Here is an 18497-nt window from a genome sequence, read left to right as displayed (position 1 = left end):
AGCCCTCCCCCAGGCTCTGCGCTCGGCTGTTACCTGGGGGTGGGTAGCACTGCAGGAGCCGCAGGAGCTTGACGGACAGCCAGGGGGCTGGGACAAAATAGTAGGTATAATCCTGAAGGTCTGTGGACGCCGACGTCACGATCTGCGAGGGAGCACAGGGAGATATGGGGGGGGGGGGGGCTGGTGTACCCAAGAGCCCCACGCCGTGTGCTGAGAACAGACACGCTTGTCCAGGTCTGAGGAACAGGAGCACAGACCCCCAGGCCCAGAAGAGCCATTGCACAAGGACACCCCCACCCCGAGGGACACAGACCTGCGGGCAGGCAGCACTTGACAGTGGCCCCACCCTCAGGACCCAGGTCTCAGAAGCCTGGGTGGGGAGGCCCGTCTTTCCCGCCTGGCCTCACGCCCCACCGTCCTCAGGCAGGCCCGAGAGCACACGGCCTCCACTCACACCCCACCACTCACACCACAGGGTCTAGGCAGACGACACACCCGCACCCCCTCGCACGCGGAAACAGCACACACCCACAAACCCACAGCCTGCGCCTCCCCACACCCCATGGCTGGGGCTTACTGCGGCTCCCCTCACAAAGCTCGGCTGTGACACTAGGTCGCCTGAAACGGGTGCGTCCAGGCCACGCAGAGCAGTGGGGAGCCCAGCAGAAGCAGCCGGGGGTGCAGACACACGGAGTGGACCGACCACGCCAGAGCACGCCACCACGGGGACACAGCCGGCCACCCAAGGCTGCCTTTCCAATGCCCCTCAGGCAGCTAAACCAGGCTCAGAGTTAAACTTAGAGCATTAAATGCACATACTTGAAACAAACACAAAACAAAAGTATTGAAGAATTAATCTCAAGGGTTTGGAAGAGACTAGCAAATTAGCCCAAAGACAGTAGAGAAAAGAAAACAATAAAGATACAAGCAGAGAGTAATGTACAAAAATCAAAACAGGACCAACAAAGTCAAAAGAAATTCTTACATACTTGATGAGATAAATCAAGCAAAACAAAAGGGCAAATATCCAACAACAAAATGAAGAAGGGAGACCACAGCGCAGGGCCAACAGAGTAACTTTCTACCAATACACCTGAACATTTATGTGAGTTAGCAAACAATTAAGAAAAGGCCACTTAACAAAACTGATAAAAGAAAATCTGAAGCCTCACTACTTAATAAATTGAAATCATAATTAGCAGTCGCCCCACAAAAAAAACCCTAAGTTCACATGGCTTCACCAGCTAATAACAAAATTGTTAGCAAAGATATAAAACGGAATTTCCTTAATGTGGCAAAGGACAAGGACATGGGACAAAACCTGTCAATGTCATACTTAACAGCAAAACATCAAAGGCTTTCCCTTCAATGGAGAAAAACACACCAGTCACCTTTCACTTTCAACACTGCAGGGGAGGTCCAGATTGGAGCAGTACAGCAGAAAGTACAAACGAATATGGACTGGGAAAGGAAAAAAGCTGTCATTGTCCACAGAACACGTGACGGAATACAAAGAAGACCCAAAGCAATCTACATACAAACTGCCAGGTCTGATAAGTGAGTTTGGCAAAGTTGCCAACATCAAGAGCAGCATTCAAAGTCCACCTGCGCAAACCAGCACAGACGTTTATAAAAGATAACGTTTTTAAGGTATCACTGAGAAGTGTTTTTAAAATAAAAATATATAAAGACAGCTTAAACAAAAAAGAACCTCTACTTGAAAACTTATGAAACATATTTGACAGAAACTAAAGACTAAGTAAATGGAGAGATACACCATGGCCGTAGACTCAAAACCTTAATACTGCAAAGATCTGAATTCTCCTGAAACTGGCCTACAGATAAAGGGAGCCCCGGCAGGACTCTGGGGGCGGGGGACACTGTTGCCACTGGACAGCAAATTAACCTGAAGCCACGCTGCTGGCGCCAGGATGCACAGACAGCGGCAGGCGTCTGCTGAGGGCAGGTCACTGTAGTTTAAAACAGGGTCTAGGCGGAGGGAGGCGCCTTCACAGTGGTGCTGGGACCACGACGTGACTCAGCGCACAGTGACGCCGGCTCAGCTGGACTGTCAACCTACAATGAGCCCTCAGAAGAGCGGCAGACCACACGTTTGGGGACACGAAGGCATTAATCCCAGAGGAAAGGATCAGGAAGCCGGACTATATTAAAATGTGGGGTTTCTGATCACAGAAGACTTCACCAGAGAGTGAGGTGGCAAGGTGCAGAGCAGGACGAGATTTTTAAACAGAGTGGGCTGAACCACATAAAGTTGCTGGCATTTTTGTAGATCAGTAATGGGTAAATGTTGGAAATTTTGTTTGGTTTAACCCAATCTAACCAACAAAGTGTTCATATCTAAAACGAAGAGGAGGTTTCTGTGGCAGTCCACACTTCCACTGCAGAGGGAGAGGGTTCAACCCTCGTCAGGGAACTAAGATCCCACATGCCGGGAGGTGGTTTAGTTGCTAAGTCATGTCTGACTCTTGGGACCCAATGGACTGTAGCCCGCCAGGCTCCACTGATCATGGGGTTTCCCAGGTAAGAATACTGGAGTGGGTTGCCATTTCCTTCTCCATGCCAAGAGGTACTGCCAAAGAAATAAATAAGAGTTTTTACAACAACAAAAAAGATGACATCATGGAAAAATGGGTGAAAAACTGAACAGGCTCTTCACAAAAGAAGGTATTCAAAATGCCAATAAAGGGATTTCCCTGGTGGTCCAGCTGGGATGCCATGGTCCCAAAGCAGGGGACACAGGTTCAACCCCTGGTCAGGGAACTAAGATCCCACTTACTGCATGGTGTGGCCAAAATAAATAAAAGGATGTTATCTTGAGAAAAAGTTTTTTTAAAAGCCGGTAAACACGCCAAGCTGCCCCAGCTCATGGGTGATCGAGAAAATGCAGACTAAGTGAGAAAGCAACAGGACCAAGTGCCCAGAAGGGTTAAGGCCAAGAGGCTGCAGGCCAGGGAGGCGGCCGAGGACCCAGCGCCTCCCGAGGGGACAGCCGAGCGCTGGGCAAGGCAAGGCACAGACAGGTGAACACGCTGCCCGGCAACACGCGTCAACCATCAGCAGCAGAAACGGCTCCATGACTTCACGACCCTGATGATCAGAGTGAGCCGGTCACAGAGCGACTGGTGCTACGCGCCTCGTTAGCAGCAGCTGCTGGGGGCAGGGCTCTGCCCTGCACGCTTGCTGCGCCAACAGGACACTTCTGACACGGGGTCAGAGAAAAGCCCACCCGTCATTAACCGAGACCCACGTGCACCGCCGAATCACAGACTGCCCAAAGGCCATGCCTACTGAACAGGACACACGTCAGGTACATAAAGTGACAAAGACCAAACCCACCGTGAGCTCCCTTCCCCTCCGCAGACTTACTCTGCTTAACCTGGAGACGGCCAGAGACACAGAGGTCTTGAACTCTTCCGGGTTCTTCTGCGCCAAGGTGGTGATGAGGCTGGTGGCAGCAGTTACCACACCCTGAGGGGACACACACACATTCAGACACCCGCCAGAGGACCTGCCTCTCGTCTTAAACTCATCTTCTAAACAACTCAGACCAACAACCGGACACCCCGACGCCACAGTGGGGCCACTCCCATCAGCCCTTGATGTTTCGAGAAAGCGAGGTGCACACGCCGGGTGCCTTGCTTACTCCTCTCTCTTCAAACCTGGAGACCCGGCAGGCTTCAACCCAGAGCTGTGCCTCAGCGAGGCGGCGCGGGGCAGCAGCCCCAGGCCCCAGCATCCGCCCGCCCACCCCCTCGCTGCCCCTGACCTAGGTCATTCCGTGTGGACCGCAGAGGGATGGACACGCTACGTTCAGACTCACATGAATCTTTACAACCCAAATCTGAGATCGTGGAAAACAGCAAAGCCCATTCTTCCCCATTTTCAAATGTGGTCCAAGCCATGTCTCTGCCCGCTGACTGGGGAGCTCCACCAGGCCTGGATGACACCCGACCCCGCAGCGAGGTCAAGGAAGCTGGTCAGCCGCCCAGCGCGGTGTCCCACGTTCCCTGCACGCTTGCAGGGGTCTGTGCAGGAAGAGGGTGTGAGGAGAGCGCTGGGGGCCCCCACGCCCAGGCTGCCTCCTCCCCCTCCTTCCAGGCGACGCCTGGGCCACTCCGGACTCAGGAGGGGCCTGGCCGGATGCAGAGCTTTCTGCGTATCACAGCCCCCCGCCTCCCCTGCTGCCCTCAGAAGGGCTTGCTTGCTGCTTCTGGGTGGACGAGGGACTCTCTTCCTGGGGATCCCCGACCTTGAGAGCAAAGAAGCCAACCCCAGGCCTCTGGTGGCAAAGCTAGGAGGGGTGTGACAGGAGCCACGCCCACAGAAGACGGGTGCCCGCTCACCCTGGGCTACGACGCAGCCCCCCTGCCAACCGCCGCTGGGCTCCTGCGGCCTAGCACCACACAGGGCCGAGCCGCGCCCCAGCCACAGAGCCACGCACGCGAGAACACAGACAGTAAACAGACAGCTGGGCACAGAGACGTCCAAGGAGCGGGGCCTCCTGGCTGAGACACCCCCGCCCCAAGGAGAGGTCACCTGTGCAGACTCGATTTCCCCCGAGAGTGTGGGGACGTGGAGGGACGCTGGCAGGCTGTCCCACGGCAGGCTAGCCCGCACGGCCACCAGCTCTCACCCCGAGGGTCTATCTGTGCGGACCGTGTAGTCCTCATCTAATCCTTCCGGCAGATTTCTCTTCTGGGAAAACACGGAGTAACCAGCTAACATGCTAACAACTCTCGGCTCCATGGGAAACTCCACATGGAATCTTGAGTCTCTCGTTTGTAGGACATGATTCCAGCAAGACAAAGCCACCTGTCCGGCATGAGCTCCTACCTGACCCCGCCTCCCAGCGTCAGCATGGACAAGGGCCTGTGACTCACGGCCAACCCAGACACCGCCTCACTCATCTCGCTGCCCTGGCCGACGATGCGGAGCAGGCTCAGGCCTGGCTCATGTCCAGCCATGTGGATTAGGCGGGCTGCATGCCAGAGCCCCTGGGGCCACAGGAGAGCCCCACGGCAGCCCGAAATGGGGTGCAGACAGACACGTCTCTGCAGGCACTCTGTGGACGTAGCATTTCTACATGCTAGGCTATGTTGTTTGTCTCTGCACCTACCAAGCAGGAGACCCTCCAATGCCTGGACAGGGTGAGCCAAAGATCCTGTCTCATCTGCCTTGACTCCAGGGGAGGGGCTCCCAGGCCCTACCTGCAGGCTCTCCCAGCTCGATGGCCGAGCCAGGGACATCCCCCTCAGTGTCCTGGAAGTCACACAAGGCTGCTCATGTGGCCCTGACCCGAAAGAGGCTGCCCCGCAGGAGAGGGTGGACGTGACCCAGAGGCACCTACCAGATGCTGGTCGTTGAGGAGGTGTACCACACGAGACGTCCAGTCACCCATGGGGACGAGGTCCGGGGACGTCCTGTACAAACGCAGCAGGCACAGGGCGGCGCTCTGCTTCACGCTGTCCATGGTGTCTCTGAAAAGACAGGCAGCCGTGAGACCAGCATGGCCCAGAGCCCATGGACAACACCCAGGAGACTCCAGGGGACAGAGCCCATGGACCACACCCGGGGCCCCCAGGGGACGGAGTCCACAGACAACCCCCTGGGGGCCCCCAGGGGACAGAGCCCACGGACAACACCCCAGAGCCCCCGGGGAACAGAGCCCACGGACAACACCCCAGAGCCCCCGGGGAACAGAGGCGCACCAGTGAGGGGGCTGGAGGAACACACAGGAAAAGGTTGCTTCGGGCTCTTCACGCAATCAAGCTTGGGCCCGCCTCAGCCCACGGGGACCAAGAGGAGGCAGAGTGAGGCTCTGGGACCCAAGGACAGAGGCCCATATGGACCTCCTGACGACAAAGCCTGCAATCCCGACCCACCTCCACCCACGGCTGTGACGGGAGGCTAAGAGGCCAAGAGGCCCATGGAGCCTTCAGAACTCACACACTTGACTTACGCACGCGGGAGGTGACTGTGCCCTCAGCAGGCCACCAGACACATACCCGGCAACAAGGATTTTGGGAATCTCCCCCGCAAAAGCCTCAGCCATCTCCCGGCTGCCCACGTTGGCAATGCAGTGCAGGGCCAGGCCCATGAAGGTGGGGTTGCGGCTGGCCAGGTCGTTCTTGATGGCGTTGTTGATCAGGCGGATGAGCTCACTGTTGGAGTTCACCAGCACGGAGATGAAGAGATAGCCCTGGGTTCCAGAGAGGAAAGAGACCACCGCTGGACACACTCGGCCGGCCCCCAGCCCCACCCCAGTCTGCTCAGCGCACTGCTGTGATCAGGCCACAGAGGACCCACCTGCCTTCTCCCGAGAACACAAGTCTCGTCCCCAGATCCCCCCCTCAGACAGTTCTGCAGGACAAACCTGAGAGGCACCGTCCCCACGGGCATCAGACACCTTGGAGCCCCACCCCCACCCCAGTCACTCGTCCACGGGGACCTGAACAGGATGGAAGGACCTGCCTCAGCTGTGATGGGAACACTGCAGACCACTTTCCCTCTCTCAGCTGTCTCAGAGCCCCAGTGTCCGCTCACCACCGGGCCAAACCCCAGCCTCCTGCCATTCCCACAGTCCACACCTTCCCCACACAGGGACAGCAGCCTCTCAGCCCCGTCAGTCTCAGGAAGAGCTCACCTCCCACTCTGGGTTCTGGCCACCCTGCCCTCCCACACATGGGCCTACCGCATGGGTGCCCTGTCTGTCCCCACTGTCCCCATGCACCTCTTGTCCTCAGCCTCAGCTCAGGTCCTCCTCCCCCCAGAGCCCTGCCTACTAGCTGCCCACTGCTCAGAGTCCAGAGGACTCCACCCGCCTCAGTTCCCACTGGCCACAGCTCCGCTCTCTGCAGGAGGCTGTCTGATGGCCTCACCCCTGGAGGAGAGCAGAGTCCACCCCTGCTACGGTCAGTGTCCCTACGGCCCCCAGCACACTGCTGGGTCTATGGAAGGCACTCAGTAATTTATTGGTGGGAGTGTGTGTGTGTGTCTGTGGGTGTCTGTGAGGGTGTGTGTGTGAGGGGGTGTGTGTGTGAGCAGGAGTGTGTGTGTGTGTCTGTGGGTGTCTGTGAGGGTGTGTGTGTGGGGATTTCTGTGTGTGTGTGTGCAGGAGTGTGTGTCTGTGGGTGTGAGTGTGTGTGTCTGTGGGTGTCTGTGAGGGTGTGTGTGTGTGAGTGCGTGTGCGTGTGTATGTGAGTGTGTGTGTGAGTGTGTGAGGGTGTGTGTGTGTCTGTGTCTGTGGGTGTCTGTGGGTATCTGTGTGTGTGAGGGTTTGTGTGTGTATGTGTGCAGATGTGTGTGTGTGTGTGTGAGTGTGTCTGTGTGTGGGTGTGGGTGTGTGTCTGTGGGTGTGTGTGAGTGTGGGTGTGTGTGTGTCTGTGTGTGTGTCTGTGTGTGTGTGTGTGTATGTGTGTGAGGGTGTGTGTGTGTGTGTCTGTGAGGGGGTGTGTGTCTGTGTGTGAGTGTGTGTATGTCTGTGAGGGTATGTGTATGGGTGTGTGTCTGTGTGTGTGTCTTTGAGGGTGTGTGAGTGCATATGTGTGTGTGAGTGTGAGTGGGGGTGTGTGTGTGAGTGTGTGTGTGTCTGTGGGTGTGCGTGTGTGTCAGTGTGTGTCTGAGGGTGTGTGTGTGTCTGTGTGTGTGGGTGTCTGTGGGTATCTGTGTCTGTGTGTGTGAGGGTGTGTCTGTGTGCAGGTGTGTGTGTGTGAGTGTGTCTCTGTGTATGTGTGTCTGTCTGTGTGTGTGACTGTGTGTGTGTGTGTCTGTGAGGGTGTGTGTGTGGGGTGTGTGTGTGTGAGGGTGTGTGTGTGTGTCTGTGAGGGTGTGTGAGTGTATATGTGTGTGTGAGTGTGTGTCTGTGTGTGAGTGTGTGTCTGTGTGTGTGCACCCACACATGCGCTTAGTTGTTCAGTCGTGTTTGATTCAGCAGCCCCACAGACAGCAGACCGCCAGGCTCCGTGTCCATGGGATTTCCCAGGCAAGAATACTAGAACTGGTTGCCATTTCCTACTCCAGAGGATCTTCCCAACCCAGGGATCGAGCCCACATCTCCTGCACTGGTAGGCAGAAGCTTTACCACTAGTGCCCACTCTTTACCACTAGCACTTGGGAAACTCATTTCTTGGTGAGTAAACACCAATACTTAACAAAATTCCTGGGGCATCGAGGGTATTTTTTCACTTTCTGTAAGTTAAGTTTTTTGAACAAATAAGAGGAAAATATTCCTCTGTAACACCTGAAAAAACACAAATACTGTTACTCCAAGCGGATACAGGGCCAGAGGTACGAAGCCTGGGGGCCCTCAGGGCCTAGACACCTGCACTCACCTCGGAAGGCCCTGGAGCCAGGGTGAGGCGCAGACACCTGCCCTCCGCTCTTAAAGCACTCGCACGCAGCGCCGGGTCAGGAATGGGGTGGTGGGAGGGGCTGCGCTGCGCAGGCATGGAGGTGAGGGCCCGCCCACCCTCTGGGTGGGCCCCCGGAAAAGGGCGCCCTCCCGTCAACTCCCACCTAAAGCAGGGAAATCCCCAGACAGACAGAGGGGCAGAGCAAGAGCAAAGCGCCAGGGGCCCCGGTGAGAAGCAGCGCCCTGCCTCACACTCACAATCTGCTTCTCAGTGTATCTGTTGGAGCTGAGCAGGTTCACAGCCTCCATGTGCCCAAAGTCGATGTCGTGGCCCAGCAGGAAGATGAACAGCAGCTTGCACACGTATTTCTTCTTGCTGTAGCCGTCCAGGGCTTTGTCGCCTGCGGGAAGGGGCGGCGCAGGAATAGGATGCCCGGGCCCACCTCCAGGAAGCCGGCCAGGCCGCCACACTGTGAGGCTCATGCCCAGCGCTGCTGAGCTGGTCGGCACAGGAGAGCCACGCGTCTGGGTCCCTCGCAGACCCCAAGCCAGCCCCCCAGGCAGGCAGCAAGAACATGGCCCCCCAGCACAGCCAGGGCATCAGCCCCGCCAGCGCCACCCTGACTTCCGGCAGCCTAACCTTTCAGATATGTTTATTCATTTAGGCAGGAGAACACGCTCTAAATAACCTCTCGCTTCACCCAGCGTTAGGAGAAATCACCCACCCGAAGTCACACAAAACCACCAGAAGGGCTTCTTCCCCACCCTGATGGCAGCGAGACTCGGCCTCTCCCAGGAGACATGGAAAGGCAGGTTCAAGACAGGTCGCTGTCAGCACAGACAGTGCCGCTTTAAAAGCAGAGGTTCTCCTTTCACCCGAGACGTGCGCTGCATCCCCATGCAGCCTGCAGAGGTGACAGCAGGAAGCACGGCCACCTCGAGTGAGGCACTGCACTGACCCTGACCAGAGGGTCGAGGGCCAAGCAGGACGTGGGAGCTGGGAATGTGAGAGCAGCCACGGCCCTCTCTGCGAGGGCGAGTCCCCTGTGTCCCGGGACAAGCCCTGGCCGAACTCAAAGGGCACTGAGCAGAAAGACCCCCCAGGGCGCCTGAGCTGACCGTGGATCACAAGCCAGCCAGCCAGCGGGACACTTACTCGGGGAGCTCTGAAACCCCCGTCCTTCTCAGCAGCAAACTGGCCTTCTACTTAACGACCAAACAACATCAAGTCAGAGCAGGCCTGTTCCTGCTCCGCCCACTGCGACCTGCACCAGAGGAGCCGGCTCACTGCTTCCTGACGGGACCCCCGCCCCGTCTCCACAGGAGAGCGTCTGAGGTGAGGGCACGGGGCCCAGGCAACCCCGCCTTACCCCCCAAACTGGCCGCCCCTCAAGGACAAGACTGCTCTCCATCACCTCTGGAAGCCTCCTCTGATGAGCAGCCAGAAGTGCTGCCCCCCCCCACCCCTGGAGAGCAGCTCCGGCCCCCAGAGCGCCAGGCCACGTGAGGGACGCAGAGACTCGCAGACGCACTAGAGGCAGAGCTCGCAGGAAGGGCAGGGTCACGGTGCCAGAACGGTCAGGAGTCTTGGCCCTGGTGCTGCCACAACACAGGGCAAGAACCAGTGTCTCCAGGGAACGGCGTCCGAGCCCCGGTGACCGCATCCTCCTGCAGGACGTCCACCTGGGATCCTCTTTCACCCCTCTCTCACAGAGACACGTTCAGCACCAGCCCTAACCCCCAGTGAGTGCCTGCCTACGTTCAGAGAGGGGAAACAGCAACATGCCGAGTGTGGACGAAGAGGGAGCCCCGTGGTCCCCCTGAGCCAGTCTGCATGGCCCGGGCTGCGAGCTGCTGCAGGACTGTGGCACCAGCGCTTCCTCCCAGGACCCCACAAGCCCAACTGCACTCCACTCTTACAGCCACGTGGGACCACTGCACACCCACCGGGAGAACCAAGGCGTAACTGTTAGTCATACCACGTGCTGGCAAGAACACGGAGGAGCCGGGAACTCACACTCGGCCGAGTGAGCACAAAACGGGGCAGCAGCTCCAGAAAACGCGGGACAGGTTCTTAGAAGGTCAAACACGCAGCCATCACGCGAGCCAGCGGCTCCACCCTCAGGCACCTTCCTGAAGGGAAGGACACCACGCGTCTACACCAGCCCCGCACGCAGGATTCACAGCAGCTCCACACCACGCCCACGGGGAGCCAGCACCACACTCAGCCTGCCAAGACGCGGGCAGACCGCGAAGGCACACACGAAGTCAGTGAGCAGACACGGGGGCCTCCGCCGCAGGAAGAGCGGCAGGACTGCGCTGACCGAGGGCAGGTCCGCGCTGCCAGGCGGGGAGGGCCGAGGTGCCAGAGACACAAGGGGACGTTCCCAGGGGACGCTCTCCACCTTGGCTGTGGGGGTGGCTGCACGAATACTTGCATTTGCTAAAACCCACAGTGCACACTCGACTGACTAAGTTATATCTCAGAAAGGCAATTTTTAAAAAATTTTGTCAGAATCTCCCAGAAAAAAAAGAGCGAAAGACGAAAGCACACAGGCAAAAGGATGGCACGTGTCGAAGCCGCGAAGGCCCCCAAGCAGGAGGACGGATGAATGAGCCCACGATGCACACACTCACGCTCCCTCGATGAAAACATGTTTTTTCCAAGTCTCTTTACACCTGTAAAACATACATTCCTTACAGAAACTCCTTTCATTCGTCTTTCTACCCCAGCACCTGGGACAAGTGAGCACCCAGCAGTGAATGCGCACGTGAACACGTCCCCCGAAGCCCAGCACCAAGACAACACACCTGACCCCCGACAGGACAGCACAGCAGCCATCTCCAGAGGCCCCAGGACTGAGGGCAGGCCCACCAGTGTCCACAAGCAGCCTGACCCCCTCTCTTGAGTTCCCAGGCCAGCCAGGCAGCCAGGGCAGGGGAGCCACCTGCCCACAAGGGGTCCAGGGCTGCCTGGCAGAGACCAGAGGCAGCCTTCAGGCTTCGACAGGGAAGCTGCACACGAGGCTGTGGCCGCCGGTCCCGTTGTGGACCAGGTCTCACACGGACGCTGCCCTGGCGCCAGGCCCTGTCCATGCCTCCCACCTCCAGCTGTCTGTCGCCAAGGACGCCACGCCCTGTGCACATCTAACACCCCCAGCGGCCCGTGCACCGCCCACATGCCCACCACGGTCCTCCTCTGTTGGCATCCCGGACTGTCTGCTTCTGCCCTGAAGCAGGTCACTTACTCTCCATTAGCACAAGCTTCCTGGTGGAAACTCTCCGTTTTCGTCTGGAAAAGCCTCTTTTAGCTTCATTCTCAAGGAGCCGGCAGCTAGATGCAGACTGCTGGGGGCTGCCCCTTCCAGCACGCTGATAGCAGCCCCCACCCCGCTGCTCCTTGGCCCTCCGACGAGCCGGGCCTTACGGCTCCTGGGAGGAGGGCCCATCTCCCGCCCCCTCTGGCAACTTCAAACATTTCCTGTCGCAGGCTCAGCATTCTCACATCAGTGTCTCTGGATGTAGAGTTCATTATTTACTGTAACTGCGGCCTCTGCGTCTGAGGTTCAGTGAGCTTCACGAATCTTCACACGCTGTCTGTCACACCAGCTCTCTCTCCTCCCAGGAGGCCAGCCAACCCTTCCAAATTTCGTCCCCCATCCCCGTCTCTCACCCACTCTTCGTCACACTCAGGATAGGCTGCCTCCTCACCCACCTTCCAGGACACCGTCTTTCTTCAATAAGTGTGTTGTTATATCCACGTGAGCTCTTTAGTCACTCATGCTTTGCTCCTAGAATTTCCATTTGGTCCTATTTCAAAACCTGCTATGTACCCTTTAATACTGTCTAAGGCCCCCACTGAAGCTTCCACGTTTGTCTCACTGCTTCACAAGCAGTGGCCCAGCTCTGCCACCCTCGGAGTCTCATCTCAGAGGCCCCTGCGAGCCCGCTGCCGTCACCCCTCTGGCCCCGGCTGCACCCTCGGACTCCTCTGTGACGGTGCTGAGACGACACCCTTGAAAAGTCAACTGCAGATGGTAGGTGACGCCTACTGCATGGCTCCGCCTGCGACGGTCACCTCTTCCTCCAGAGGACTGGGACAGGGCGGCTGGCTCCCAGGTCACTCCCGCCTCAGGGCACTGCATCTCAGGGCTCAGCTTGAAGTGGAAAGAGGCCTCTTGTTGGTGAGCTCTGGGCTGACTTCCTCCTAGAGCCCAGCTGCTCAACCTCGGCACTGGGCCTCCTCAGGCAGACGGTTCTGGGGTGTCTGGTGGCCTCCCTGGCCTCCACTCAGTAGGTGGCAGTAGCTTGCTAAACCCAGCTGGACCAGCCTCTGGCCCTGGGGACAAAAATCATTCTGACTGATAACCACCCTCCAAGACTTTGAAGAATGGCAAAGACTAGAGACCTCTTCAAGAATATCAGAGATACTAAGGGAACATTCCATGCAAGGATGAGCTCAATAAAGGACAGAAATGGCAAGGACCAAACAGAAGCATGAGAGATTAAGGAGAGGCGGCAAAGATACACAGAGCTAGACGGGAGACGGTCTTAACAACCCAGAAAACCGTGGTGGCGCGGTCACTCACCTACAACCAGACATCCTAGAGTGTGAAGTCAAGTGGGCCTTATTAGGAAGCGTTACTAGGAACAAAGCTAGCAGAGGTGATGGAATTCCAACTGAACTATTTCAAATCCTAAAAGATGATGCTGTTAAAGTGCTGTACTCAGTATGTCAGCAAATTTGGAAAACTCAGCAGTGGTCACAGGACTGGGAAAGGTCAGTTTTCACTCCAATCCCAAAGAAAGGCAATGCTGAAGAATATTCACACTACCACACAATCATGCTCATTTTCCATGCTAGTAAGGTTATGTTCAAAATCCTTCAAGCTAGGCTTCAGCAGTACGTGAACTGAGAACTTCCAGATGTACAAGCTGGACTTAGAAAAGGCAGAGGAACCAGAGATCAAATTGCCAACATCCACTGGATCATAGAAAAAGCAAGGGAATTCCAGAAAAACATCTACTTCTGCTTCAATGACCACACTAAAGCCTTTGACTGTGTGGATCACAACAAATTGTGGAAAATTCTTAAAAAGACCAGAATACCAGACTACCTTACCTGTCTCCAGAGAAACCTGTATGCAGGACAAGAAGCAACAGTTAGAACCAGACATGGAACAATGGACTGGTTCAAAATTGGGAAAGGAGTACAATAGCGCTATATATTGTCACTCTGCTTATTTAACTTATATGCAGGGTACATCATATGAAATGCTGGGATGGATGACTCACAAGCTAGAATTAAGATTTCTGGGAGATATCAACAACCTACGATACACAGATGTTACTCTAATGGCAGAAAGTGAAGAGGAACTAAAGAGCCTCTTGATGAGGGTGAAAGAGGAGAGTGAAAAAGCTGACTTGACACTCAACATTAAAAAAAAAAACTAAGATCATGGCATCTGGTCCATCACTCCATGGCAAACAGATGTGGGAAAAAATAAAAAGTGACAGACTTTATTTTCTGAGACTCCAAAATCACTGCAGATGGTGACTGCGGCCATGAAATGAAAAGACACTTGTTTGGAAGGAAAGCTATGACAAACCTAGACAGTGTATTAAAAAGCAGAAACATAACTTTGCAGACAAAGGTCCATCTAGTCAAAGCTATGGTTTTTCCAGCAGTCATTTACGAATGTGAGAGTTGGACTACAAAGAAGGCCAAGAGCAGAACTGATGTTTTCAAATTGTGGTGTTGGAGAAGACTCTTAAGAGTCCCTTGGACTGCAAGGAGATCCAACCAGTCCATCCTAAAGGAGATCAGTCCTGAATATTCATTGGAAGGACTGATGTTGATGCTGAAGCACCATACTTTGGCCACCTGATGCAAAGAACTGACTCATTGGAAAAGATCCTGATGCTGGGCAAGACTGAAGGCAGGAGGAGAAGGGAACGACAGAGGATGAGATGGTTGGATGGCATCACTGACTTGATGGACAGGGGTTTGAGCGCGCTCCGGGAGATGGGGAAGGACGGGGAGGCCTGGCGGCTGCAGTTCACAAGTGGGATGCAAACACGCAGCCCCTGTGGAGACAGCTGGGTGGCTTCTGACAAACGTGCACACTCTCTCACCACGTGATCAGCAGTCACGCTCCTTGAAAACACAACCACAGCAAAACCTGCACACTGATGTTTATAGCAGCTTTATTCATAACTACCCACACCTGGAAACAACCAAGATGTCCTTCAATAGGTGAATGGATAAACAAACTGTGGTACACTGAACAATGGAATATGAGTCATCTAAAAAGAAATGAGCTGTCAGGCCACAGTGAGACACGAAGGAACCTTACATGCATGTAACTGAGTGAGAGGAGCAAACGGGAAAAGGCCATGCTGCGACCCCAACGCTGTGACTTTCTAGAAAGGGGAGCTGTGCAGAGAGCACCAAGGCCAGCGGGAGCGGGGGCTGGGGGGCGGCGAGGAAGCACGCAGAGGGCGTCCCCACAGGGAACGGCTCCATGTGCGGCTGTGACAGAAGGCGCGCGCCGGGACATCTGTGGGGACAGTGGGGGCCTGAGGGGTCTCTGCACCTCCCTCTCAACCTTGCTGGGAACCTACAACTGCTGTACACGAACACTGGGGGGACTGCAACCGACATGCACACACTGAGGTCTCCACATGGCGCTAGTGGTGAAGAGCCCACCTGCCAATGCAGGAGGGTTGGGTCCCTGGGTCGGGAAGATCCCCTGGAGGAGAGCATGGCAGCCCACTCCAGTATTCACGCCTGGAGAATCCCACGGACAGAGGAGCCTGGCGGGCTACAGTTCACAAGGTCACAAAAAGTCAAACACTTCTGAAGTGAGTCGGCACTCATGTGTAAAACAGACAAGTAATGCAAACCTACCGCACAGCATGGGGCTCTCCTCAGTGGCCTGTGCTGATGTGAAGGAAACCCAAAAATAAGGGGACATATGTACACGCAGAGCTGATTCACTTTGCTGTCTAGTAGAAACCGACACGGACTTCCCTGATGGCACAGAGGATAAGAATCTGCCTGTCAGTGCAGGGGAAGCGGGTTTGATCCCTGGTCCAGGAAGAGTCCACGTGATGCAGAGCAACCAGGCCCACGCGTCACAACCACCGCAGCCGGCACACCCTGGGGCCTGTGTTCCACCAAAGAAGGCCCCAGGCTGCTGCAACTGTCAACAGAAAAAGCCTGCCAAGGCAACGACGACCCAGCAGCAGCCAAAAACAATTAAAAAAAAAAAAAAGACACTGTAAAGCAACTACACTCCAATAAAAATTTAAAAATAAATAAAACTGTTCTACAAAAAAGTCTAAATTTTTTAAAAATTTAAGCAATGAAAGTTATAGACATCCCCCCATACACACACACACACACAAGAAACATTTGTATAAGCAAACCACTCCACATAAAATTCCAAGACTTTCTCAGGCCTCCCAGAGGATCCTTGGACTGGTCAACAGTAAGACAGAACACCTCCCTGAGTCCGTGAGGACCAGCCCTGGCCCCACGAGGGCCTGCATCCTGACCGCACCGGACGCCCGCGCTCGCTTGCAGCAGCAACCGCCCAGCAGCCCTGCCGTCCGCGGCCCCTCTGTTCCGTGGGCTCACCCCGCCCTCTCCACTACGCACTTTTTCTAGGTGATTTCAGCCACTCCTCTGGCTAACGTCTGTGCAGAGATTTAAACCAGGTCTCAAATTTGTAAAAACTTACTGAAAATTTAAAGTCTACGTCCTACATTCTATGTCCCAAGAATGAAAATCTACACCTGACGATTCTCCCAAATGTGGCCGCTCAGGGAGCGCCCGCCCCTCAGGCTGGCCGGCAAAGAGGTCGCGTGTTCACTACACAGACACAGCTGAAGATGCCTCCGGCAGGAAGAGCTCAGGTAAGCACAGGGGCCCCCAGGCAGAGCAGGGAGCTGGCTGGAGCTCCTGCACCCTGTGGAGCAGAGTCGGGGTCAGGGGGACTGCTCCAGGCCAGTGTCCCCCCAGCTCCAGGAAAAGGCTGGACCGGGGAGGAGCCCCGCTATCCAGGATCAACGCTACATACACCATCAAACAACTCCAGAATAACCACCAGCTTTACTTTAAACATCAACAGAGCCAGGACAGCATCTGTACTGCCTTCACTTTGATTTGAAATGAAAAAAATAAAGATGAGATTAAGAGATTAAGTCCCTTTTGCAAAATTTACAAAAGAATATTGTGTGTGTGGACAAAGGTTAAACACTTACCTTTAAATTTGGATCTAATGTTTGCCAGCTCTTTGTTTATTCTCTTTATTTCTGCTTCTTTACTTTTGCCTAAAAAAGAAAACACAAAGGCATCACTTTAACTGATTTCTAAACAAACACCTCTTCCCTGACAACAGTGACACATCAGAGCTAAAGGCAGAATCAGGCTCGTAGGAGCCCAAGGGAAGACGCCACCGGCCTCCAGAGAGGCCAGCCAGTCAGGTGCGGCCCCTCGTCAGGACCAGTGAGTCCGTGGACGCCCCTCGCGTGAGGGGAGCCCCCCAGCAGCACACGGTCAGCTCTGCTCGCCTTCTCACCAGTCCTGGACCGGGGCGCTCTCACAGCGCTGCTGAGCATGCTCCGTAATAAACCACGCTCGGCTAAGCGACTGCTCCTAAAGCTGACTTTTACTTCGAGATCATTTTTTAAAGTGTCACGTTTTAATTACTGTAGGCTTCTAATTTTCTTTCTTTATGAAATTCCAGGCCCACAAAATCTGACAGGTGCACGTCTATAGTAAGCAGTGAAGTCTGGGAACCATCTATTACATAAAGAAGGAAGGAAGACGCATTAACTGCAGGCAGCCACACCCACACCCTGCTCTGCGCCCCTCACCCTCCTCGCCACAGTCGGCCTGTGTGCTCATCTCAGCCCACTGAGAGCTGTGCACACAGGCCTGAGGGGCAGACGCCGCTCCCCAGGGCCACACGCCTCAGCAACACTGCACAGAGGAGGCTGCTCATCACACAGGCAGGCTGAGTCGTGCGCTCCCTCTGTGTAACATCCCACTGCTTCTGCAAAGGAGGAGTGCAGCTACTACCAAAGGCCTCTGGGGGCAGGCAAGGAAGTCCCTACCCCAGAGGGAGAAGACGTTTCCACAGCAATCGCCCCGGGACCGCCGACAGGCTGGGCGCTCACAGACGCCCTGAAGACATGGCGCCCACCGCCCAGCTCCCACCGCTGCCCCTGTGGGACTGATCCCACCCCGCAGAGAGGCAGCCCCCTGGGCGCTCCCGGCACCAGCTCTTTCACCACTAACTTGCTGACAAACAGGGCTGCGCAGCTCCGAAATAACAGAGCCCTCCTGCGAGCCCTTCTGCTCCAGCGAGGCCCGGCCGGCTGAGAGGCACGCCCTCCCACCGGGCCCTGCCCAAGGTGCCCAGACTCGGGTCAAAACAACACTTCCGCCCTCAGGGAGACGATGCTCCAAGTGGGGGTGGGGGGTGAGTAGAGGCTGGGTGTCTGTAACATGAGCACAGCGGTCAGCTCTGGGAGTGAGGGGCGGGCCAAGGGGACTGACTCTCCTTCCCAGCTCCAAGGCCGGCCCTGTGGAAGAGGCGCCCCAGGACCCAAGGGCACCCTACAAAGCTGCAGGTGGGGCGGTGGGTCAAGCGCAATTAAGTTTTCCTGAAAACGTTAATACCTCTGCAGCAGTAGGCTTTACCGACTGGGTGAAAGGGCTAGGAAACAAGGTCATGGGCGCCTTCCTTCGCCCACAGGACCTGCAGGTGGCGCCCCACGCCTGGCCTAAGCAGGGGCAGGAGGGCCCGCGGGGGTGTGCCCTTGCTGGCGTGTGCAGGAGCTGCTATGTGCTGCTCCCCGGTACACGAACTCAGCTCTATCCGCCAAGCCCGAGGGAAACAGGCCTGCGTGGCAGGAACTTAGTTGAGCAGAAATGACAGAGGATTGGAAAGGAGTGAAGAGGGCACCAGGCTGGACGGAGGGGATCGACAGCTCAGGCTCGGAGGTCAGGGGGAAGGACACACAGGAGCAAGGGGAACCACAGGGACGCTGCCCTGCCTCTGGGCAGCAAGACCGGGCGGGGGCACGAAGCTGGGGCTTTTTAGCCTAAGCTGGG

The 18497-nt window shown here is 55.9% G+C and overlaps 1 protein-coding gene across 4 annotated transcripts in view; it reads right to left on the bottom strand.

Moving 5' to 3' along the window:
• Window positions 1–18497, bottom strand: part of AP2A2 (adaptor related protein complex 2 subunit alpha 2) — a 69583-nt gene that overhangs the window by 18458 nt on the left and 32628 nt on the right. For all 4 annotated transcript variants that reach the window (XM_061161181.1, XM_061161189.1, XM_061161186.1 and 1 more), the window contains exons 2-7: window positions 16640–16708; window positions 8630–8772; window positions 6027–6220; window positions 5369–5498; window positions 3388–3489; window positions 34–142 (exon numbers count right to left, since the gene is read on the bottom strand). In XM_061161181.1, coding sequence (XP_061017164.1) covers window positions 34–142; window positions 3388–3489; window positions 5369–5498; window positions 6027–6220; window positions 8630–8772; window positions 16640–16708 — 747 coding nt within the window. The remainder of the gene's footprint in view (window positions 1–33; window positions 143–3387; window positions 3490–5368; window positions 5499–6026; window positions 6221–8629; window positions 8773–16639; window positions 16709–18497) is intronic.

Source organism: Dama dama, chromosome 2 (assembly GCF_033118175.1).
Source record: "Dama dama isolate Ldn47 chromosome 2, ASM3311817v1, whole genome shotgun sequence".
NCBI lineage: Eukaryota > Metazoa > Chordata > Mammalia > Artiodactyla > Cervidae > Dama > Dama dama.
This window is presented reverse-complemented; position numbering and strand designations above follow the sequence as displayed.